This window comes from Rousettus aegyptiacus, unplaced genomic scaffold (assembly GCF_014176215.1).
Source record: "Rousettus aegyptiacus isolate mRouAeg1 unplaced genomic scaffold, mRouAeg1.p scaffold_m13_p_8, whole genome shotgun sequence".
In the NCBI taxonomy this organism is placed as follows: Eukaryota; Metazoa; Chordata; class Mammalia; order Chiroptera; family Pteropodidae; genus Rousettus; species Rousettus aegyptiacus.
In genome coordinates, this window is record NW_023416311.1 from 28,845,108 (window position 1) to 28,869,105 (window position 23,998).

Below are 23,998 nucleotides of genomic sequence, written 5' to 3' on the forward strand. Positions count from 1 at the left end.
TTGGAGGAGAGGAAAATGGGAAGGGGACATGGGTGGTTTTGGTGGACATTTTGTTTGCTAGAGCTCCAACAGAACCCCTTTCAAAGTGATCATCCAGCCCTGTAGTAAGCCCAAGTCTGCCTAAGTAGAAAGAAACAGACTTGAGGAAGGAAAGGGCTATTTTGATGAGCCTGGGAGGGTTGGCTTGAAATTATCTAATAGAGTCATCCATCTGTCCACCCCTTTGGTTTGTGTCTGAATATGTGTGTCAGAGTTGGAGGGCACTGGAGAAGCAATATGAAGGAGATCTGAGGTCTACATCCCCCTCCCTTTGCCCTAGGATAAGTGACAGTGGCGGGAAAGAGGAAGGGAGTTGAACTCTACTTTCTCTGGAAACCCTGCTGTCGGGAGAGTGGCAGGCAATGAGAATTTCATTCTCATGTTGTTCTTGCAGAGAGGTGGTGGGGCCCTTCAAAGGATGTCCCTCCATTATTTACCTGCCCATATATACACACCCCTTATTTCCTTTGAGTCCTTGGGCTGACTGGGGATGGAGCAGGTTCCAAGTTTGTGAGTGTTGAGCTGCATCCCAGTAGGGTGGAGAAGGGTAGGATTGGGAGCTCTGGTAGCTGGTGGGAGATGGGGAGCTGGAGGCCTTCCATTCCCAGGATCTGAGTGGACAGCAGAAGAAGAGAAGCAGTGTTTGTGTAGGAAGGGGTCATGGGGACTTTTTGGGAATGGGGCCAGATGCGGAAACAGTAGGCTCTGACCCAAATGCTGGGTTCTTTATTTTCTGCAGGGTAATGAAGCTGGAAGCTGGCTGTGGTAGAGCTGCCTCAGAGGTCCTAAGGCTGAAAAAGAGACTCAGCCAGATTCTGAACCATGCTCAGAGATGCGGCCACAGGAGGCCAGAGCCAAATCCAAGTCTGCTTCAGGGCTTGAGACTGAGGACAAGGCCCCCCGGGGGCCAAGTCAGGGCCTGAGCCCAAGGCCAAGTCGTTGGGGGCCACACTTAGGTCTGGATCTGGGCCTGAGGACGAGGCATTGGACATCGTGGTGGCCACAGAACAGGAGTTTGAGGAGGTATTGGCTATCTCCGGGGACATCTACAGTGGCCTTGACTACCTTCCTAGTCGCTACCACAGCTGGCTCCGGGATCCCAACCGCACTGAGGTGCTGGCCAAGCGCAAAGGAGGAGTGGTGAGAACCGAGGGGTGGGGCCCAGGTGAAAAGAAGGTAAAGGCTCATTTGGGTTTCTGGATCTTAGGAAGGAGAGGAAGCGAGCCTCTCTCTTCCAGCCTTTGTTAGATTGCTGAGGATATAGAGTTAGCTTTGCAACCAAAGAGTAGAACATGCAGACCCAGGGGCCCAGCCAGTGAGGGTGGGATGAGGGACTTGTAAAACTCAAAATAGCAGAGGAACTGGAGGGACTGGTGAGAGCTTCGGTATTTCAGGAGTTTCTGGGGACGGGGGCAGGAGCACAAAAAGAGGGGAGCAGGTTAGTGGGGGTTGACTGGAGGTGTGATCTGGTAGAGAGGGCCAGGACCCCTGAGTAGACTTAATTCCCCCACAAAGAGGGCCTGTGGTGAGCAAGATCAGGTCAGAGAAAAGCTCTGGGGAGGGTCTAAGAGAAAGGGGGCGTGGCGAGCGATCGGGGACTTGGTGTTCGCAGAGCTGCATCTCGAGAGGTGGAAGTGACCCCGGCGTATGACCATTCAGCCAGCTCTGGAATAAGAGACCCAAGTGCCGAAGAGAGCTCCCTGAGCAGGCCCCAGATCTTGCCCATGGTGGTGACGAAGGAGCGCTCAGCGTGTGGAAAGAGGCAAGCCCTGTGAGCCGAAAGGGGCAGAGTCAGCGGAGGGACCTCCTAACGGCCTCAGTCCGCAGATTGCGCTGGAGTCGGTGCGCGCGATTGATGCCGGGGAGACGGCGCTGGTGGAGGAGCTGCGCGTGGCGCCCTGGGAGCGCGGCAAGGGTGTGGCCAGGCTACTGCAGCGCTTCCGCTCACAGCTGGTCAAGCGACAGTACCCAGGGGTCAAGGTGGTACAGCTCACCTGGGATGACCAGCTGGGCCCCCAGGAGCTGAAGAAATAACGCCTAATCACCAAGCAGGTGAGAAGGACAAGGGGCCTCGGATGGCCAGGCCTCTTTCCTGAGGCCTCCGGGTGTCCTTCCCTAGCCCCAGTCACTGGTTTTCTTTCTCTTACGGCTCTACCGAATGGGGGCGCCCATGAGCCCTGCCCTGGGACTTCCCGTCCTTACCTAGCCCTTTGCCCAAGGGAAGTCAAGCAGCTCCTGACTTAGGCATCAAACCCTCAGTCATTACGCCAAGAGGCTGAAGAGCCCAGGAGGTGGGACTTACGTGACGGTGCCTCCCCTACATTTATTCTGTCTCACTTTAAGGACCCAAACATGTTAATCTGAGTCTTCATCCTTTCTCCTCCTCCTCATCCAATCAATACATTCGCTTCCCTCCCTCTACTTCCCTTGGAGACGCGGGGGCCGCATCCTCAGTTCCTTGCTACTACTCCACACTAACCCGCCTTTCCTGTTCCGAGGCTTTGCTCCCCACTTCATGCTGCTCTCAGGGACTCAGGCTTTCACATACCACACTCCATCCGGTCCCGCACTATCTGTCCTGTGGGGCCCAAGTAGGAGCCTGTGAGTGTGAATGTGGGAGTGAAGTTGCCTTGAAGCACCGGGCTCGCCAGCTTTCCCGCCACCAGCCTCGTGCTCACTCGCGCCCCCCACAGGGCATCCTTTTGGTTCGATTCAACTGCCAGGTTGGGCTCGCGGCTGGCGGCGCTGCGGGCCTCCGGCACCTTCTCGTCGCTGCCCAGGGAGGCCCTGCCGGAGGCTGGCGGCGACGTGGCACGCCTCCTGCTGTCACCCTCCATGCAGCGCGACGTGCTTCCAGGAGGGACCATCATCCACGACTGGCAGCCTTACCAGCCGAGCGAGAGCAACCTGCGCCTGCTGGCGGCCAAAGACAAAGAGTGGCTCGTGGACAGTCGCGCGTCCGCCCATTCTCACGCTGTGCACACGCCCCTTCCCCATCCTGCATGGCGGCGACAGCACTTGTCGCTACCTCAACATCGACGCCTTCGGCTGCGACAGCGCGCAGGTGCAAAGCCAGCTTCTGTGGCACCCGCAGCGCCAGGCCCTGTGCCTCGCCGGCCTCAACGTCATGTGCCAAATCTTCCTGGCGCCCCAATTATGGCCACAGCTGGCTGATTTCTGCCAAGCTGGCTTGGGGCTCGAGCTGGTCAAGGGTTACACTGAACAGTACCTGCTGGAGGCTGACATCTGAGGCCTCTACTATCAAGGAGAGAGTCGCACTTTAGGCCCGCCCAGTTCCCCTGGTCCCCAGAAAGCCCCGCCCCTATTTGCAAACTCCACTGGGTCCCCCTGCCCTCTTTCCTGCCACCTACCCTTACCCGAAGCCGGTCCTTCCCTTTTCCCCTTATTACTGTCTACTATCTTGCTTCTAGCGCTCCCAAATGCCGTGGGGGAGCCCCTTTCGTTGCTATTGTCCACTCTTTCCTCTTTTCGGACGAAGAACCAGTCGGTCAAACACATACACACACACGCGCGCGCGCGACCAAAGAATTGGTTCCTGCACAGGCTTCAGAGCCTTTCCCTATCCGTTGCCCTTTCTTGCTTCTCCCTTCTGCCTCCTCGTGGGTAGAAATGGGCAGAAGTGTGTGCAATGCCCAGCACCCGGTCAGGAGCACAGCTGCTCAATATGTATTACTTTTTTTCCTCCTGTTCTTTCTCAAGCCCTGGGAAAGAACAGGAGGAATAAAAGTAATACGTATTGAGCAGCTGTGCTCCCCTCATCGCTGCAGGCTCAGCCTCCTGTGCCTCTAGATCAGTGTCCTCTCCCTCCTCTCTGTCCCCCAACCCACTGCCTCCTTAGACCTCCCAGACACTTAGCTACTCATTGCTCATCTTTCTGCCTCACTATTTCTCTTCCCCATGACCTCTTCATCACCTGCCCTATGTGAAGTACAGAGAGAGACCTTGTAAATGAAACAGATTTATAATGCCCCCTATTTTAGCCCTCCATTTACACTCTGGTGATGCATCTTTCTGAGCCTGCCCCCTCTGACTGTGGTTTCCTCTAAATGTGCAGATATTGCTGTTGCACAGGCCCCTTCCCAATTCCCCCCAAAAGGGTGGCATGACCCAGAGGGTTCAGGCTAGAGAGTTTGGTGTAGTGGAAGGTAGGTCCTTCAGCCCATGTAGGGGCTGTTTCCTGATTCTAAACAGGCCGCCTTCTAGTGAATCCCCACCTCCAGATATTTCTGGACACTATTCCTCTGGTTCCCTTATGCCTTTTGGATTCCGACAGTCTATTTAAATGCAAGTAGTAACAGCTGCATTTGCACAGAGCTATCTCCTACGCTGGATCTTCACTTCTACCACAGAGGGAGGAAACAGAGGCTCAGAAAGATCAAAGTGACTTCCCAGTCATGCAGTAGCTGGGAACCTCACAGGACTAAAACCCAGGTGTCCTGAGCCCAAAGCATGCCTCAGAACCTCATTCAGTGTGACAGTTGTAGCTTGAACTTCTTGTTGGACAATGGGCAGTTGCTAAGGATTCTTTGACAGCAAGCACAGGGTTCTCTGGGGATAGAATCCAAGATGCGGGCAGAGGAAGGAGCCAGGAAGTAGAAGACGGGCAAAGGGGACCGCTGCTGCTTCACCACTGACCCCAGTTTTGCCGATGTGCTGCTCTGCTCTGCTGCCTCCAGTGCCTGGCCATTTTGCCACTCTCCCTGTCACTTCAACGGTGGTTGTCTTACAATAAAGCAGACCATAAGCCTACTCTGTGTCGGTCTCAGTTCTCAGTGGGGAGGCATGAGACGTATTATCCTCCCCCTTCCCCAGCAGCCTGTATTACAGAGGATCTCTAAGCCCTGTGGCAAAGGGGCTAATGACTTCCTTGAAGGGAGCTGGAAAGGCTGCTGGCCCTTGCGCGCTCCCACCCCCACCCCTGCCAACTAGCAGAAAGAAGCGATTGCTCAGAACCGAGGCGGGCAGCGGCGCGGCGCCTGGTCTAGGCCCCAATCTCCCTTTTCACTGGACCTGAGAGTGAGCTGCTGTCCAAATTCTATGCGCTCTTCCCTCAAGTTCCCCTTCGCATCCAGGACCAGCCTCCCTCAGCCGTGCGATCCACTCTCGACTCTCGAGGCCAGCGCTCTCGCCTTCCCAATTCCTGGGTGGGCGCTGCTCAGAAGGGGGCGGAGGTGGAGGTAGCCTGGGCGCCGCCCTGCGGGAGCTGAGCTCCAGAGCAGCAGAGACTGCAATCCCGAAAAAAAACACGCGGGGGCGCCAGGACGTGTGCGGACGCGGGCGAGGCAGCGCAAGGTGGTTTCTGTCCATGTGAGTGCGTCCATGGGCGTCTTTGTGTGTCTGCGTTTCCGTACATGTGTGTACGAGTCAGGGGTGTCTAGGTGGGATGTGTTCGGAACAACATGGCTGGTGTACCCCAGAATCAGGTACTCCAAGTGTCTTTTTGATGAGGACGATGCTTAATATGTTGCTATGTGTGTGTGGATGGGGAGGCAGGAGAACGTGTGTGTGTCGTCGTGTGTGCAAGGCGTAGCTTCTGAGTCCCTGATCCGCGTCTTGGATTTTTGAAGTCACATTCCTTCTGGGTTTTTACCCCATTCTAGCATCCCGTGTAAAAGGAATAAGGGCTCTCAATGCAAATTTCCACTACCCTAGTCACATCTTCAGCATGGTTCTGGGTGACCCTGTTGGGCTAGATGTGACATTGTGTTTATGAAAATGGGTGTGCCTCAGAGTATCAGTGTCACCTGAGTTATAGTGTGTTGTGTGTGTGACAGGTGGATGTTGGAGGAGACTAGTTCAGGATTATGGAAGTAAAAAATTTCCATTCTCTTGTTGGTTCGTGGATACCACCTTCATAGTGTGTGCACACGCTATGTGTGTGTGTGTGTGTGTGTGTGTGTGTGTTCCTTTCTCGGTCTCTCCTGTAGCAGTCTCTCTTAGTATCTCTCCTCATCTCTATCTCTCTCTCCCTTTCTCCGTGACTCATCTCTGCGGTTTTGCCCTCCCCAGCTATCCCCTCCCCCACCCAGAAGTGGGTGAGAGTATGAGGGGATGGGACCAAGGGACTGAAATTCAGGGTGAGCACCCTGTTCCTATTACTTATAATTCCAAGACACACCAGTGGCCCCCAGCCCTATCCCAGTCCCCTTCCCAGGTCTCCCTATCCTACTGAACTGGAGTGAGCTGAGGATAGAGCAATAAGGCTTTCCAATGGGGTCTTTTTAGAGGGACCCTCAGCACCTTCTTTCAATTCAAAGTGGAGACCCCTGCCCCTCTCATAAAATGCTCCTTCCCTGCCTGTCCCCCACTCCCAAGGCTGACGCAATGAAAAACTGCAGAGGTGAGTCACTGGTTGGGGGGAAGGGAGGAAAGGGGTGGATGGCGAGCTGCAAGGGGGGCCCCAGCCCCTGCTTTCTCTTTCTCTCCCAAACTTTCTCAGGGAAAAGACCCAATGCTCTGCCCCCTCCCCTGGTTTTCCAAATCTTCAGCTTGGATCACTACACGGCTGGACCCCATCTTCTCCTACCCTACTGGAGAGTGTGGGAGATTCAGAAACAAAGAGAGATAGATTTATATAAACAACTCAGAGCAAATATCAGGGGTCTCCTTGAGGTCTCCATCTCAGCTTTGCCTTTTCCAGCTCTGTCTCTCCATTTCACTTTCTTTCCTGCCATCTTCTTCTCTCCCCATCCCCAGGAACCTGACCAACTTTTTTTTTTTAGAAGTCCTTATAGGTAGCAGGATATGAAGGGCACAGTACATCTTCAAAAGGTAGAGTGTGCGTGAATAAACTGACCCTAGTAGGGAACTGCAAAGGAGGGAAGCAGAATAGACCACTCAGAGATTCAGAGACCATGCAGACATAGTGTGTGTGTGTGTGTGTGTGTGTGTGTGTGTGTGTGTGTGTAGCTCCAGACTGTGGAATCACCAAGCCTATTGCTGTTCCTGCCAGGGTCTTCCACCTTGCTGCTCCCTCCCCCACCCAATGATGACTTAGTCTCTTGAGACGTCAATTTCTGAGATGCTCCCCTAGGCTACCGGACCAGAATGAAAAGAGTGGGGAGCAGGGGAAGAGTGGAGAAAGGAAAACACACTCTGAAAACAAGGGGCAAAGACCTGAACTTGGGGGCTGTAGATGAGTGGCTTGGATACTGAGGCTTCATGGCGTAGAAATCTAGAGAAAAAGAGCGAATGTGGGGGAGGGGCTGGAAAGATCAAAGGCACATAGAAATCCACATAACTTCTAACATATACCAACAAGCATGGAAGGACCCAGAGAAATGCACAAGGACACACCTGTACACCCACCCATGCACACATTATTGACACACCAAGCCAGGCACACTTTTCAGATACCAGTAGATGCCCAGACTGGATGCACGCAAAGACTCTTAACTGCACAGGTATATGGGCACTCAGAAAGGATTAGAACGCACACACACTTATACACAGATACCTGGAAATGGGCAAAAACATAGACACACAGATTGGAAAAGACTACATATTTAAGTTAGAACACTACCATGCCCATCCACTCTCTGATTTAATACACAATTGGTTCCCCAATTCCCTTTCTTTTTCTTTCTTCCCATGTTTTATTAATTTCTGTACACATACATATGCACATGCACACATAGGTCCTGTGCACATACATAAGCCCACAAGGACAGTTTCTCTACGTGCCTATCTCCCCTTATCTCATACTCGGTCCCATAGCCCCATCAGCCTCTCAATCTCCCCTCTTGCTCCTTCTCTCCTTCCTTCTCTCTTGGATGGCATCCCCTCCCCCTCTCCAGATGTCTGAGCCATCTCTCTCTGATTCATCTTCCTCAGGAAGGTAACGTGACCCCCTCCCCATTCCACTGCTCTCAGTAACTAGGCTGGAAAGATCAAAGAGAGATGAGAAGAGGAAGGAAGAGAAATGAAGGGATCCCACAGGGGCAGGGGGAAGGTCCTAGATTGTTGTCTATGGGGTCTGCTTCTCCCCCCCTCTCCTTTTCTTGGCATCTCCACAGTCACCTTGGCTGTTCATATTTTTTCTCCTTCAGCCTCTTCCTTCTACCTATTTCAGATTCTTTCCTTCCCTCTTCCCTCTCCTGCCGCCTTCTCGTCTCTCTTTCCTCTCTCTACTCCTCCCCACCTCTTTCCCCGCAGAGCTGATGGGCTTTCTTCTGGGAAAGTGGAGCCACTGATGGAACCGAGAGCTACTGTTGGCTATAGAGGGAAAACACGTGAGTGAGTGAGTGAGTGAGTGTGTGTGTTAGAGGAAAATGAGGGTCAGTGTTAGGAAGAGATGAGGAGGGGGTTGAGCACTGGCTCTGAGTCTCTGAGTCCCTGACAGTCAACCCTGATCCTGGTTTCCAGAGTCTTAGGGCACTGGTGCCCTGTGTGTGCCCATGGGCATCCCTGTGTCTGCAGTTCTTGTGTCTGGTGTGTGTCATTGTCACTCCCCCCTTTCCCTGCCTACGCCCCCGCACAGCTCTGTCTGCACCGCAGACCCCCTCTCCCTCCCTCCCCTTCATTCCTGCAGTGGCCGCTCCCCTTGGCTCCCTCCTGACTCCCCTGCCCCCTCCCCATTTCCGTCCCCTCCCACCCCCGCCCACGGCTGGTCTCCCTTCACTGGACCTGGCTCGTTGATGGATTCTCTGCGCAATCTGTGCGTCATTGCCCCCCACCCCCGGAACCTCTAGCTGTCCAAACCCCCAGCCCCAACCCCTCTGGCAGGAGATACGGACGAGGGGTCTGGTGGCAATAAGGGACGATTTCTGACGTCGCGCGTCCCCCATCCCGCATCCTGTTTAAATCTTCCCTTTAAGCGATGGAAAGAGCTGGAGTTGAGTCACCCCACCACCTGCACAACCCCCTCCCCACCTGGTCTGCTCTTGCCCTCCAAACGTCCTTTAGGGGGAAAGCAACGGGAGGAAAAGAAGCAGAAGGAGGGTGGGGAGAGGTGGGCTGAAAAGGGGCACAGCAGAGGCGCCAACATACACTACAGTCAGCTGGACAGAAGGACAGACACACCTTTTTCTTCAGACATGCACCGACCATGAACAGATAAGACACAGAGGCGCACACATCCTGTCTTTCCCCTTTCTCTTCCGACTTAGATCCTTTTCGGTGGGATTCCCAAAACCGCAAGATGCACCCATCTGCCCTGGCCCAGAGCCGGCACCCCGCACCGCGGATCCTCGGACAGCGCCTGCAGGAGCGCAGATCCATCCCTCTTTTCTCAGGTTCATGCCGTCCTTGGGCGTGTTCCCCATGGACCATGAGGTCGGGAGATGGGGAGCCTGCCCCTTCCTTCACAAGTTTAGAATTCTTATCTCCTCCGCCCCATAATGAATCTCCTACTGGTCCCCAGTCAGACCTGGGAGTGTCCCCATCCTATTCCGTTCCGCGACATGGGCTCCCACCGCTGCAAGTTGCTCTGTACCCCATGCTCCTGCCTTCCAGCACCTCTGCATCCACCTTTTCATTCATTCTCCCATTCATTCATTCATTCATTCCTCCTTGTCCCTCATTCATTCATTCATATCCCCCCAACACCCCCCGTCTCGGCATTTCATTCATTCATTCATTCATTCATTTTCCCTGTGCTCTTGTTAGCGCACGCCCCTCTAGCCAGGGCCTCCAGTGCGCAGGCGCAGGCCGGGAGAGGACCGCATCCTCCAATCGCTGGGGATCCTCCCGCCTCTAGGCGCCTGCCCGCTTCCCCATGAATGAACATTGACGTCAGTGGGGCGGGGAGAGCCCACGTGACCCCGCGCGCTCCCCTTTATAAACCCGCAGCGGCGCGGGCGCTGTCCAGCGTGCTGAAGCCGGAGACAGCGAGCCGCCCAGAGCCGCGCGGACTCCGCGGAGCCCAGCCCACTGGACGCCAGACCTTGACCGTCGCTCATATCCCAGCCACAGCTCGGAGCCGAGGCTGACGCGTCCCGATCTTCCCCTGTCCCCATCCCGCCTTGACCCTCCTCTCCACCTCAAACTGGTAAATACGCCTTCGTCTGTCTCTACAACCCCAGGCAGCCGTGGGCGTGAGGGAGGGTTTTCTCTTTTCCCGGATGGGGGTGTTGAAAACACAGCAGGGAGCCCCCCGTAAGGGTCCTTGGTAAATGAGGAAGTCGCCTCTTTTTTTCTTGATGCTGGTCGCCCACGCACCATCCGGGGAGTCCTGTGAGGAGGGAGCAGAGATTTCCCCCTTATTCTTGCTGCTTAGTACGTGGGCGCTGGCAATGAGATGGCTCAGATAAGGGGGCGAAAGGCACCGTGGGTGCAGGGGTTGGCACATCTTTTCATTTACACGACTCCAGAGATCAGCACATCTTCCTCCTTTGCTCCTAAACGTCCTTCTTCTGGGTAAGATTAGGGGAATCAGGGAAGCCCAGATTTCCTGGTTAAAGGTGGGGGAAGAAAATATTGAATCAGAGTGGAAAATTCTTACAGAAATTCTTTCTTTTGCTCCTTCTAATTTTCACAGTCTCTGACAGTCTCTCGATCATGAAATCGCTCAGAATGCCGGCTTCTGCCCTCTTCTGCTTCCTGCTACTGATTAAGGGGCTGGGAGCAGTGCCCCCGGGGCGCCCAGAGACGCAGCCACCTCCCCTCAGCTCTGAGCATAAAGAGCCGGTAGCTGGGGACTTAGCGCCCTGGCAGAAGGATGGTAGGGCCCCAGATATCCGAGCCACTCGAAATTCAGAGCCGCAGGACGAAGGAGAGCTTTTCCAGGGCGTGGATCCCCGGGCGCTGGCCGCGGTGCTGCTGCAGGCACTTGACCGCCGGGCCTCGCCACCCTCACCCGGGAGCTCTCAGCAGGGGCCAGCGGAAGAAGCAGCAGAAGCTCTGTTGACCGAGACCGTGCGCAGCCAGACCCACAGCCTCCCAGCGCCAGAGAACCAAGCACCCGCGGCTCCGCCTCGTCATCAGACTCAGGAGAATGGTCCCGAGGCAGGCGACCCCTCTGAGGAGCTCGAGGCGCTAGCTTCCCTGCTCCAGGAACTGCGAGATTTCAGTCCGAGCAGCGCCAAGCGCCAGCAAGAGACGGCAGCAGCAGAGACGGAAACTCGCACTCATACGCTGACCCGAGTCAACCTGGAGAGCCCTGGGCCAGAGCGCGTATGGCGCGCTTCCTGGGGAGAGTTCCAGGCGCGTGTGCCGGAGCGCGCGCCCCTGTCGCCCCCGGTTCCTCCGCAATTCCAAGCTCATATACCCGACAGCGGCCCCCTTCCCGAAGCCAACCAGTTCGGGGAAAAGGTGCCTTCCCCCAAAACACACCTAGGTGAGGCACTGGCACCCCTCTCCACGGCGTACCAAGGCCTGAGCGCCCCCTTCCCCAAGGCGCGCCGGCCAGAGAGCTCACTCCTGAGCGGCTCAGAGGCGGGGGAGCGCCTTCTACAGCAAGGGCTGGCACAGGTAGAGGCTGGGCGGCGGCAGGCGGAAGCCACTCGGCAGGCCGCAGCTCAAGAAGAGCGGCTAGCTGACCTCGCCTCTGACCTGCTGCTCCAGTATTTGCTGCAGGGCGGGGCACGGCAGCGCGGCCTGGGGGGTAGGGGGCTGCAGCAGGAGGAGGAGGAGCGAGAGAATGAGAGGGAGGAGGAGGAGGCGGAGCAGGAGAGACGCGGCGGCGGGGAGGAGAGGGTAGGGGAAGAGGACGAGGAGGCGGCGGAGGAGGCGGCGGAGGCGGAGGCGGAGGCGGAGGAGGCGGAGAGGGCGCGGCAGAACGCGCTACTTTTCGCTGAGGAGGAGGACGGAGAAGCTGGAGCCGAGGATAAGCGCTCCCAGGAGGAGACGCCTGGCCACCGTCGGAAGGAGGCTGAGGGGGTAGAGGAGGGTGGGGAGGAGGAGGACGATGATGAAGAGATGGATCCGCAGACGATCGATAGCCTCATTGAGCTGTCCACCAAACTCCACCTGCCAGCAGACGACGTGGTCAGCATCATCGAGGAGGTGGAGGAGAAGCGGAAGCGGAAGAAGAACGCCCCTCCTGAGCCTGTGCCACCCCTACGGGTTGCCCCCGCCCCTACTCACGTACGCTCCCCACAGGCCCCACCCCCCGTCCCCGCCCCCTCTCGAGACAAGCTGCCCGACTGGAACGAGGTGCTCCCCCCTTGGGATAGAGAGGATGAGGTGTTTCCCCCTGGGCCCTACCACCCTTTTCCCAACTACATCCGGCCGCGGACCCTGCAGCCTCCTGCTGCCTCGCGCCGCCGCCACTACCATCACGCCCTGCCGCCTTCGCGCCACTATCCTGGCGGGGAGGCCCAGGCACAGCGCTTACAGGAGGAGGCGGAAGCGGAGGAGCGCCGGCTGCAGGAGCAGGAAGAGCTGGAGAATTACATCGAGCACGTGCTGCTCCGGCGCCCATGACCAGCCCCGCCCCCGCCCCCGCCTCCGCCACCCCCCTCCGTGTTGCACCTCTCCCCTCCGGGTGTTTGCATGCGTCGGGTCCCCGCCCTTGCCCCGCCTCAGCTCCGCCCCTGCTCGCCCGCCGCCCGGCTGTCGGGCTGTGCCGGGACCTGTCAGATCTCTCCTTGGGTTCAAAGCCCTAACTCCCCAAACTCACGGGTGTCCCAAGGCCAGCCCAGGCGGGCCGGTGGTTTGTGCGAGTTCCCTCCCGCTGTCCCCACCTAGTCTCTCGGGATATCCCCATCCGAAACTGGAAAAATTTCCAGTTGTGTCTGTCTCCCGCCCTTTGGGCCTCCCACAAGCCTCTACACTCTCTCCCTATCGCTGTGAATTTACCCCTTCTTTTCCTTCTCTGTTGTAAATACCCCTCACGGAGGAAATAGTTTTGCTAAGAAATAAAAGTGACTATTTTATTAGGACTTTGTTCTCGGTTATTCACCCGTCCCCTTGGGCCTGCGTGGTCCTATCCAAGGGGCGGTGAGGAAAACGCCAGCCACAGTACCCATCTCTTGCTGAAATGTGAGGGTTGAGTGGCAGAATCACTTTAAACTGTATTTGGGGGGTAGAATAGGCTCACATCCATTAGGAAACCCTAAATTCCACTTAGCTTAGGGGTGGTGGTGTTTAAAATCAGTGTTTCCCAGTGCCTGGCAGAGAGATGCAAAGTAGATAAGCCAAAGCTCTGGGCCACCAAGGAGGCTCTTCTTTCCATTATTCTGGCCACACAGAAAGTGCTGGTGGCTCTCCACAGCTCTTAACTGTTCCCTAAATTCTGTGGTCCTAAATACTTCACAATATGGGGAGGGAGGTTGGCAGCCACAGAAACATCCTGGTTTTAGCAACTTCTCAAATACAACTGAACCATACTCCACAAAGAAACCTTAGAGGAGTAAAACGTGATCTCCAGAAATTTCTCCTCCCTGGATGAAGGCAGCTCAGGGGAATTTGTTTGGGGTAGGGGTGTCAGATAAAATACAGGACACCCAGTTAAATATGCATTTCAGATAAACCTTGGATACATTTACAAAGGGTACATTTATCTTTTTAAAAAAGATACATTATCATATAAAATTGAACTGGGTATCCACTTTTTTTTTTTGCCCTAAATCTGGCAACCCCAGTTCTGGGGAAGAGTCAAATGTGCCCTGTTCTCTTCCCCTCCTGAATGATCCCAGCAGCCCCGCCTTCCTTCACAGAGCCTTAGGCAGGCAAAGTCCAGAAACGTTTTTCCTTTTATTTCAGAGGAAATGAAATAAAGTCAGACACTTCCCCACCCCACCTCCTTAGCTCCTGCCTCACCCAGAACATAGAGTGAAGGAGGGACAGGGCCCAATCTCCCACCAAGCCTGCCCTTCCTTCAATCGTCCCTCCCCTCAAAGTAGGCAAGGTTAGAAAAAACTTAACTATGTTATTCCTCGCTGGGCACTGTGTAGAGGCCCTACTGTAGCCAAGAAGGAAGGGAGGTGGGCAGTGAGGGGAAAGGGCAGCCTTCTCACTACACATATGCCCTGTTCCCTGGCAGAGAAGCTGCCCTGGCTGGCTGTAGGGAGGGGCGGAGGTAGGTTATAGGGCAGGGAGAAGAGAAGAGCCCTGAAAACCTTTTCCCTTTAACCTGATGTATTTATATATTTACAGTTATAAGAGAGGGAAGGAAGTTTGGGGTGACATTAGTTCTTCAAAGGCAGGGAATGAAAGCCAAATAGCACCCCTATCTTGGTCACATTTTCCTGCCTCCTAGCTCTAAAAACCTTCAGTGGGAAAAGGGGAAACAGGAGGTAGGGGGTGGAGGAAGGGAATGTTAGAGGGTCCTGAGCCCACAGCTCACTCCAAAAGGTGAGGCAGCAGAGGAGGGGCAGCTGAGTCCTACCCAGGAAAGGGCCACTCATGCCCTGCCTCTCCACCAGCTCCCAACATCTCCATGCGTCCCAGGCGGGGGCTATGCCAGACCCATCTCCTCCAGCACACTGCGAGGCGACTCATCCTCCTAAGGCAAAGAAGGTGACGCAGAGACACCAGAAGAGGCAGACAGGGAATGAGAGAAGTGGGTGGGCAAGACAACAGCATCGCAAGGACAGAGGCAGAGAAGGGGGAAGCACACAGAGAAATGGGGAGGGGAGAGAGAAGCCAATGTGAGCCCAAGGCCAGAACAGCTGGGGACCCTTCATGGGAGCTCCCCAGCTTCCTGAGACCACCCCCCGGAGCCAACAATGGCAAGGAGGGGGTCCAGGTTGAGTCTCCCACCACCCAGAGAATCAAAAGCCAGGAGGTTGTGAGCAGGCGGCTCAGCCTTAGTATCTGAGGAGGATGGGAAACCTGTTTTCCAGGGTTGGGGGGTAGCAGATAATTGAGTCCTTTTTTTGGGAGGTGGGTGGGTAGTAAGAGGTTGACATAAGGCCCCTGAGGAAAGGTGAACCACACTGCAGAGAGATGAATCATTAGGGTCTGAGCAGAGCATTAGTAACGGGTGTGTGTGCCAGGGCGTGCATGTGCGTGCACGTGTGTGTGTGTGTGTGTGTGTGTGTGTGAAGGGGAACCTGGACCAGTGAGGTGACAAGTTCAATTCTGCTTTTTCTTCTACTGCAGAGATGAGCCCCCCATCTCTCCCCCTCCTCAGAGCCAGCTCAGGCCAGCTTGCTCATCTGCAGATTCCGGTGACTCATCTTCCTGCACCAAGTCTCAGCAGTGGCACAACAGAGAGGGGGCAGGCAGTAATGGAGTGAGGGCAGGGGTGCCAAATAGCAGAGTGAACCAACAGCTAGGTGCCCTCTACCCCAACCCCCAAATCCATACAGCCTTTTGCTTCTGAGAAGCAGAGGCTTATTTTGAACATGTGTATGTAAAAAAAAAAAAAAAAAAAAAAAAGGTAGAGAAAAGACGCCAAGGAATAAAAGAATTATCTACCATGTGCCCCTTCTCAAATTCTCTAAGTAAATGCCAAGAGAAGTGGGACAAAGGAGACTTGGCTAGCTCAAAACACCCTGGGTCTTGGGGGAAAGGAGGGGAGAATTGGCACAGGCAGGCAGGCTGTTACCCCCACCTCCCACCCCAAGCAGTCAGGGCTTGAAGGCGAGCTGGCCAACGGGGCGCTGTGGTGGCCAGACGCCACAGGGAAGGGGGCCCCCTCGGCGGAAGTGGGAAGGTGGCAGCTGTGGCCAGCAGGAAGGGTGTCCAGGGGAGGAATGGCACCCTCCACCATGGTACTCTTCCTCCTCCTCACTGTCCTGAGCTCGTACCTCCTGCAGCAGGTCAGCCTGCTCAATAGCCTTCAGCACACTCTTCTTGGAAGTGTCTTGGACATCGCCCCCCATCAAAAACTCATCCAAGATGAAGTAGGCCTTCTCAAAGTTAAAGATGATGTCCAGCTCACACACCTGGGGGGCGGTGAGAAGGCGGAGTTAAATATTGTGGTGCATTCTCACTCCACCTGCTCCACCTTTTTTCTTAACATGGCTCCATGCCTTCCTCATGACCACTCCTCCCACGTTGAGTTCTTGTCCCAGCTCTATGTCCTTTCGACCCCTAGGCCTTAGTACTTGGTTCAGCTTTTCCTTCTCCTTTTGCCTCTTTCTGTGTGATCATAAAATATTAGTTGCCCTTGACTATGGCTCCTGTTGCCTTCCTCCCCAAAACTGTGACACTGTTTCCACCAGCAGCTGGGCTAACCTCCTTCCTTAGGTACTGTGAGGCAGGGAAGGAGGAGATTCTGGATCAGTAGCAGGGCTCTGCTACTAACCAGATAGCTGTATATGTCATTTAATTTCTCTGAGCTTCAGTTTTCTCATCTGAAAAGGGGGCATTAACATCTACTTGGAGGATGTAATGAGAAGTAAACAAAAGAACCTAAAAGCACGTTGTAAATTGTTAAATGGAATACAAATTATGGAGTTATTACTATTCTCCATCTAAAATCTACGCTGACGGCCAATGCCCAGGCTATATCCCAGATCAGTTCATTCAGAATTTCTGGGGGTAGGACCCAGGCATTACTATATTTAAAAACTCTCCAGAAGTTTCCAGCAGGAAGTCAAGGTCAAGAACCACTGATAAAATCTGAACATGGCCTCTGTCCTTTTGTGAGAAGTCTGAGCTGAGCTCTAGATGGATTGATTAAGTGGCAGATTCTGGTTCCCACCCCCTCCCTGGAACTGATTAAGGGGCATGGCTAATAGGTTTAAAGCGTAAAGAGGGGGATTAAATACTGTTCTCACTGCTCCAATTTCACTTCTCTCTCCAGAATCCCAAGACAGAGAGTGGAAGGGCCCCAGAGTTTAGAAGAAAGATAGGATTGCTGAATATGGAAACTGTGGAAGGTAGGGAGACTTACACTGCCGAAGTATTTGTCCAGGAGCTCTACATATCGGTGGATCAGCTCTAGGGTGATGAGCTCATTGTCTTGACCCTCAATGGCGCAGCAGAAGTAGAGGCTGGCATATCTAAAGACAGGGGTGCATGAGAGATAGGTGGGACAGCTACTGAGTCTGCTTCAGGACCCAGGCATTCTGGGCTTAAACATTCCATTTTTCCTCATTCCCAGCCTAGGGTTTGTGTGGCTACTGGACACAGGTGGGGTGGCCCCAGGGCATGCAAATAGTAACTGGCTTGGCCTCTTTGTGTCTCTCAAAAACAGGGAAAGACCAAGCTCTTTCCTCATACCCTCTGACCTATTTAGTTTGACTCAGCAAAAACCTGAGCCAACAAACTCACCTGCTCAGAGAAGGAACTGGAAAGTGTGTGTGTGTGTGTGTTGGAAAAAGTGGTGCAGGATTTATGACTGTTGAATGAGACAGCAAGAGACATGTGTAATGGGTAAAACAGGAGCTTTGAGACAGAGGTACGCACATGAAGTAGGTGTCAAACTTGAGCAAAATCAAGTGGAGAACAAGAATTTCTTCAGGGTGAGTTTGGAAAGGAAAGGGAGCTTGGGTTCATCACTGCCCTCCAAATGTCCTTAGCTCCCAGTTCTCCCTGACTTAGGGACCACTTATTACTCAGCCATTTAAACCCATTGCCAGATTCCAACCAAGCAGGATCCAGGCAGGTCTGAAAGTGGTGAGTCACCTCTTATAGACTACTTTGAGGTCCCTCCACTCCAGGAAGCTGCACATCTTGGGCTTGCGAGCCAAAACAACCTGCATAAGTTCCCGAACCATCTTCTTTCTCTCCTTGTCTGAGGTGGCCAGGTACCATTTTTGCAGCCTCAGCTTTCCCTGTCGGCTGAACAGCAGCATGAATCGCATCTGGGATGGAGGGGAAAGGGAGAGGCAGAGCTGAGGGTCAGATATTTTGTTCTCTGAGTTTCTTTTCTCCATAAACACACAGCCCCAGCACATCCCATCTCTTTTCTACTCACAGCTTCTATTTTCTTCCCCATATCAGCCCTTGATCTCAACACTGGGTATTCTTACCAGCTGGTGCCTTTTATTCTGAGGGGGTGGGGGGTTGGCAGAGCTTCTGAGTCTGTCTGTCATTTGGATTCAAATCCTGGCTCTACTAGTTAAATAATTTGCCTTGGACAATTACTTTGTCTATAGGCTCAGTTACCTGGTCTGTACAATAGAGATAATTAAAGTATCTACCTTACAGAGGTGTTAGGAGGGATTAAATGAGTTGATATATGCAACTATGTCTGGTATATGGTAAGCACTGCAACACATTAGATGTCACTATTATTATTCCCTGACCCCTTGCTTCCTAACCGTTTTCCAAAGGTAAGTAAAATGCCTAGCACAGTAATAAGCAGCCCATAGGTGATGCCAAAGATATGTCTGCTTTCTTCTATCTACCGCCACACTGAAATTGGGTATTTTGTCCCTGGAGAAGCTACCTCAATTCTCCACCTCATCCTAGCCACATGTCCTTGCTGATGTCCTCAATACACTGCCCTCATGTGCCAGTTCTATGGCAAGGAGTATCCTTCACATTAACACATAGTACTGGGACTCCCAAATTCTATCCTCCTCTCTTAGCCATTTAGGCATTTGGCCATTGATACTTCTCTCCTTCCCTTTATGGTGCCTCCTGCCACAAGCTCACTCTTCCCCCAGCTACTTGGTGACCAATTTCCCTCTCAGTTGCTTAGTTAAGACAAAGCCATCCAAGGCGGCTCTCCCAGGGAATGTTTGTGGAACAAAGCGCAAGCTGGGTAGTGGAGAGGAATGCAGAGCCCTCAATATACCGAGTGCCTCCAGCTACCCAGTTCCAGGGGTCCAGGCCAAATTCTGGAGTTACTGCCTTCTCCATGCAGCTCTTCTCTCCATGGATATTACCGGGGCTGGAATCCCTGGGTGTGTGGGACAGCACTAGTTTAGGAGGCTAAAGATCAGAATTCACGGTGTTTTTGGTGGTGAGGAAGGGGAAGCACAGTTAGCATGGTGAGAAGGCAACAGAGAGGCGCACGGGAGCCGCGCGGGTCGAGGATGGCGGTGCGGGCGAGCAGGAAGACGGAAGGCCTGGGTTCCGGAAAGAGAATGGGGTGAAGGGTGTAGAGCGAAGAGCACTGGAGTCAGAGTTCCAAAGCCGGGTCCCCTGGAACAAGATCTCAAGGCCACCTGGCTTCCCCACTTCATCCAGCCTCTAGGCAAGCCAGGCAATAAACCCAGGCAGGAGGTCCACTCCTCAGACCCGGAAACGATCCCTTCCCACACAGCGCTAACCCCGCGGGCCGCTTCTCTTCTCTGGGCTGCGCAGGGACAGAGTGTGACTCGCTCCCTCCGCTAACAGGCCCTCGCGCCCCTATTCCTTATACAAGTCTCCTGTGGCAGTGGTCGGGACCTTTAGATCGCTACCTGCGCGCTCTCCCTGGCTTGGGACAGTCCCGCCGACCCTTAAATCAGCCCCCTCTCGCCCAGCTAATGCGCTGTCTCCCCGCCCCTTCTCCCTAAAGCCATTTCCAGCTGCTCTTCCTTCTGAGGCCGGCTCGCCCACCCGCCCAGCAAAGTGAGGGTCTCTGAGGACCGGAGGAAAAAAGAGCGGCTCCCACAGAGGGCAGCCCCGAAGGAACCCCGCAGGTGCAGCCCACGCCCCTCGGTTCCCCCTCCCCTCCCCTCCCTCTTCGCACAGCCTACCATCCTGCAGCCTCCGGCTTGGCGCGTCCCTCTCCGGCCACCGTAGGCGCCAGCTCCACTCCCTTTTTTATTCTCTTTCCTTTTTCCTCTGTTCTGGCTTGAAGCTCCGCCCCGTTCCGCCCCTTCACATTGAGTACTGCGCAGGCGCCAACGCTGCGGGGAGCGCGGGCGGTAATGGAGGCGGGGAAGCGGAAGCCATGACAACCAGGTCCTTGACTTTAACTTTGATTGGCTCTGTCGTTATGGTAACAAGCCTGTCCCGTGGGCTGGTTGAAGGATGGGGGAGGACAATGAGGTCCTCGCGCTTTGGAAACTTGGGGGAAAAAGGCGGGAAAAGGAAAACGAAGTGGATGAGAAGATCATTGTAGTTTGTAAGGACGTAGGGGTACGGGCGATTGGAAGGGAGAGCGTGGGAACTGAATGTAGGGAAGGAGGAATGATGCGAGGAAGACTAGAAGACAAAGGGTGGGGGGGCACACAGGAGGAAAGTATAGATCTCAAAATAGATATCTACTTAGTTTCCGCTAGATGAACACTCTCTTAGAGTAAGAGAAATGTATAGGAACAAGAGAATAAAATAGAAAAGAAGGGGCTGATATAAAACTGATGTAAAGAAAGGAGAGAGAAACATCAATTAATGTGAAAGGGGAGAAATAAAGAGAATCCTAAAAGGTTAGCATGGGTTAAAACTAAAAAAGAACGTATATAACCCAGACACAAGTGAAAAGATCAGAAGGGTGTAAACTGTAGTATGAGCTTTTTAGCTGAGGATGTGTGTGTGTGTAAGTGTATGCTAGTGTGTGTCTCTGTAGTAAAGTGATTTGCATATAAAGAAGATGTTAAATTGTCATGCTGAAAAATTAATGGCTATTTCTAGGTAATTACTTGTAACTAATGGTGATATTATTTTTTAGTAGCACTTGAAGCAATTGTTGGTAAGGTCTTACCTGTCCCACTTTATGTTCTTTTCTTACTCTTTGTTATGGAGGTAATATGCTCTAGTTACAAGAGGATGGGCTTACTTCACCTGGGATGCAGTCTGGTCGCTGACCCTTACTAGCCTCAGGTGAGTCATTTAACTCTCCATTTCCTCATTTCAAACATGAGGATAGGAATATCTACCTTACACGATTATTCCGAGGATGTATAGAAAGTATTTGGCACACCGTAAACACTTAATAATGGCAGCAATTATCATTATTTCCCTTTCCCAGCTTCTTTCTTTTACTACTTTTCTTATTCCTTTCTTTTTCACTTCCCTTTCTCCTCTTTCTGTACCTTAGGTTCGCCAATGGCGTAGACATTGACTGAACTATCTTGGTGTTATTTTTTAGGTCAAGAATCATATCAATAAAGTAAGTTGTTAGATTTAGAAAGGATAAACCATTATGGAGTGAAAAGAAGGAATGGGTCTATGTAAGAAGGGCAGAAGGCACAGCAAGTGAAAAAAGATATGACCTCACTCATGGGAGAGAGGAGAAGGTTCTATATAAGGAAGTAAGGAACTGTGAGGTAAGGACTAAAGCAGAGAGTGAGGCAACACCCTGTGGAAGTTTGGAAGCTCTAGAGGTATAAACTCCTGCACTCTTTGGAAAGCTGACGCTTTCTAGAACTCCTTGTCCCAATGTGGTATGCCTATCTGCAGAAAAAAAAAATCTCATGAGAGCATTGTTAGAAATATCAGTTTTGCTCCTATTGAATTATACAATTCAAGTGGTTTAAACTAGTTAGAAGACATTGGACAGGATTTCTTCATTGTTAGTGAACAATGAATGTAGAGGATCTATGAGTTAGTGCATCCAATACAGCTGTGTCTGCAGATGAATTCAGATTTGAGGCAGTGGCAATTGGGAGCCATTAGGGTTGTCTGAACAAGTGAATAAGTTGGTGAAAACAGTTTTAAGAAAATTTATCTTAAACTAATGTAGGGTAATTTGGAAGGACAAATCAGAGAAAGAAGGCAACAGTCTGAAAACCAACCTGGCAACGTGGGATTTTATCCTCAGGTGTGTTCCTTGAACCTGACTTGCTATTATTTTTACTTTGCGATTTCGTTCACTGTTTTCTGGAATGCCCTGCCATTCCCTCCCAACGGACATAAATTCATGTTATTTATCCTTTAAGTTTCAATCAAGCAGCCACTCCTGATGAGCCTATATGCTCTAGTTTAGATTATGGTGATCATGATGTTCCCGTCAATCATTTCTTCAGTGACTAGCATAGTGTTTCTTTTAGGTTTTTGGTGTCTATTCTCCAGATACTTGATGGTCAGAAACATTACTTACAATTTTTTATAAGTATTTCACAACACCCAGTATAAAGTTAAGCTTTTAAATAAATACTTGTTAAATTGAATGAAGTTCAAACCTTGGCAGGATTTTGGTTGAAGCCACGGCTGCTTTGCTCCAAAGAAGAGCTTTCCAATGGAGTCAAAGCGACATCTGGTGGCTAGGGCATCAAAGGCTACATTCAGGACACTGGTGTTCAGATTGGTAAGGCAAAGATGTAAATGCACAATGTGCAGGTGACAGGCATGTGAGGGCAGCACCTTTGCTCCTGACTACAATTGAGCTCTGCTCTGTGTTCACAGAGGCCTGTTCACAGATGCGATTGAGAAGGCGTACAGGTACAGTGTAGTTGTGAGGAACACAGACATGCCCAACTGTGTGGGGCTAAGTAACAACAACCACAGCAAGTTACTCAACCTCTCTCTCAGTTTCCTTGTCTCTACATAAATGTTCACTACTATTAGTACAACAAAACTTACTTGAAGAATCACTTTAAAATAATTTGGAAAATGGATATCTCCTTGACAAGGAGATAGAATATATGCATATATTTTACCATCAAGATGACAAAAGTCATACCCATTGCCCACACGTGGGCATACAAATAAATAATTGCACTGTGTGAGGTTTACAAGAAATCTGTAGTAATGATGTTAGGAGCAGATCTTGTTGGTTTTTCACCTCTAAAGAAATAAAGAGAGGAAGAAAGGCTTGGAATAGCCAAGGAGGGGGCCCCGGCAAAGCCAAGCAGGTCTGGACGGGCTTCACACTGTGAGGCTGTATCATGTCTTTGTCCTCAAAATATCTGAGAAAAGCAGAGGGCACTGTTAAATGGAACACTTTCTGGAGCAAATGCCCTCTGCAGTGATGAGGGCATCTGAAGAATTCTTTTCTTGTGAGTCTTCTCAGCATGTATGGACAGTTTTTGAATTGTAAACTGCAGAATTGAGGCTAACCTGTTTTCCTTTTTGAAGCATCTTGTGAGAAAAAGTGGCTCTTTCATTTTCTAAGCAAATACAGATAGGTTAACTCCTCAACAACTAGCCCAGTGCATGGAATGGGTCATATTTTCAAGGTGTAAGGAAGATGAAAGATTTATCTGGGTCCCAGTGTCCCTGTATTCTTGTCCTGTTGATTTCATGACTCCAGCAACCCCTATGAGCCCAAAGAGAATCTATAGAAGAGGAAGAATTATTCCTGCAGGAAGATTTCTTTAGCACCAGCTGAAGTTCTGGCCACAAATTTCAGTGTAGAAGTATCTCATGAATTGGATTGGGCCACATCAAGTTTTTGTGTCTATGGTCTAATCCAGCTAGAAGCAGACCAAATGGCCTCTATGGGTTTTTATCTCTAGTTCTACAACCATATCTTTGTCCTACAAAGCTTGCCATTTGAACAGGAAGATGAAAACCTCACTGAGGTTAAGAGAGCATTTCTCTCTCAAGCTGAGAGCAGCTTTAGTGACCACCAGTTCTGGGCTTCCTTTCCTCTGGTTCTTGCCTTGGTTCCCAACTGGCCTTCTAAGGAGAGAGGAAGACCATCCTTCTTGGCTTGAATGGGCTTTGGGGCCCCTCTGACTATATTGGCTTCATGAGTGGAGAGAAAGCTTAAAGAAGGCAAACCTAAAGAGAGGAATCCATTAGGAAGCATCGAACAACTACATCTCCTTTGAACATCCTAGTGCATCATGTTGGAGGCACCCAAGAATGCCCCCAATGAACCTTGAGAGGGAAACAGGAATGAAAAGGGTGGTGAGATGGCCCTTAGTACATGTCGAATGATTGGGGAGTGAGTAAACAAAATCCCTTTCTGGATTTATATCATGATCAATATTTGCTCTAAGGAAGTCTAACATAATTTAGAGAGAATGATAATCTGAAGGTTCTTTTTGGTTCAAGGTCTAAAATCTATCTTTATTCAGGCAATGGACTTATTTAGGAAAGTTGTGAAGGCTTATTTAAGCTGAAAAGATTCTAGCCAGGCAAATTATCACTTTGAATTGTTTCGTACCATTTGAAAATGTTTGTATTACCAGAATCACAAAATTGAAGGATTGGGAGGTTCTTAACAGATACTTAGTCCCATCACTAGGAAGTTACCTCATGGATACACGAGCACATGTGCACTGGGATAAATGTGCAAAGATGTTCATCTCAGCATTGTCGATATCAACAATGACGATTT

The 23,998-nt window shown here is 52.0% G+C and overlaps 3 protein-coding genes and 1 long non-coding RNA gene across 7 annotated transcripts in view; 3 read left to right on the forward strand and 1 right to left on the reverse strand.

Moving 5' to 3' along the window:
• The first annotated feature begins 782 nt into the window (after positions 1-782).
• NAT16 (N-acetyltransferase 16 (putative)) lies at positions 783-4,809 on the forward strand. The gene is given in 7 exon segments (XM_016146478.2): positions 783-819; positions 822-903; positions 996-1,179; positions 1,867-2,091; positions 2,733-2,755; positions 2,757-2,993; positions 2,995-4,809. Coding segments are annotated over 7 exon segments (1,083 nt in total). The 3' UTR covers positions 3,290-4,809.
• Positions 4,810-9,849: 5,040 nt separating this feature from the next.
• On the forward strand, positions 9,850-12,878 carry VGF (VGF nerve growth factor inducible). 2 transcript variants are annotated; one of them, XM_016146490.2, is made up of 2 exons: positions 9,850-10,048; positions 10,538-12,878. In XM_016146490.2, exon 2 carries the CDS (start codon positions 10,558-10,560, stop codon positions 12,421-12,423), a length of 1,866 nt encoding a protein of 621 aa, XP_016001976.2. In that variant the 5' UTR covers positions 9,850-10,048; positions 10,538-10,557; the 3' UTR covers positions 12,424-12,878. The 2 variants fall into 2 exon arrangements, with proteins under 2 accessions (XP_016001976.2, XP_016001977.2); XM_016146491.2 differs by lacking the exon at positions 9,850-10,048 and adding an exon at positions 10,308-10,416.
• Positions 12,879-13,676: 798 nt separating this feature from the next.
• AP1S1 (adaptor related protein complex 1 subunit sigma 1) lies at positions 13,677-19,634 on the reverse strand. Of its 3 annotated transcripts, none has more exons than XM_016146492.1 (5): positions 19,527-19,634; positions 17,521-17,699; positions 16,787-16,895; positions 15,696-15,833; positions 13,677-14,446 (listed from the first exon to the last, which is right to left on the reverse strand). In XM_016146492.1, exons 1-5 carry the CDS (start codon positions 19,527-19,529, stop codon positions 14,399-14,401), a joined length of 477 nt encoding a protein of 158 aa, XP_016001978.1. In that variant the 5' UTR covers positions 19,530-19,634; the 3' UTR covers positions 13,677-14,398. The 3 variants fall into 3 exon arrangements, with proteins under 3 accessions (XP_016001978.1, XP_016001979.1, XP_036081766.1); XM_016146493.2 differs by lacking the exon at positions 19,527-19,634 and adding an exon at positions 18,638-19,162; XM_036225873.1 differs by lacking the exon at positions 19,527-19,634 and adding an exon at positions 17,813-17,848.
• Positions 19,635-19,701: 67 nt separating this feature from the next.
• Positions 19,702-23,998, forward strand: part of LOC107503032 — a 52,990-nt gene continuing 48,693 nt past the window's right edge. The window contains exon 1 of the long non-coding RNA XR_004952433.1: positions 19,702-20,592. This is a non-coding gene — a long non-coding RNA (uncharacterized LOC107503032). The remainder of the gene's footprint in view (positions 20,593-23,998) is intronic.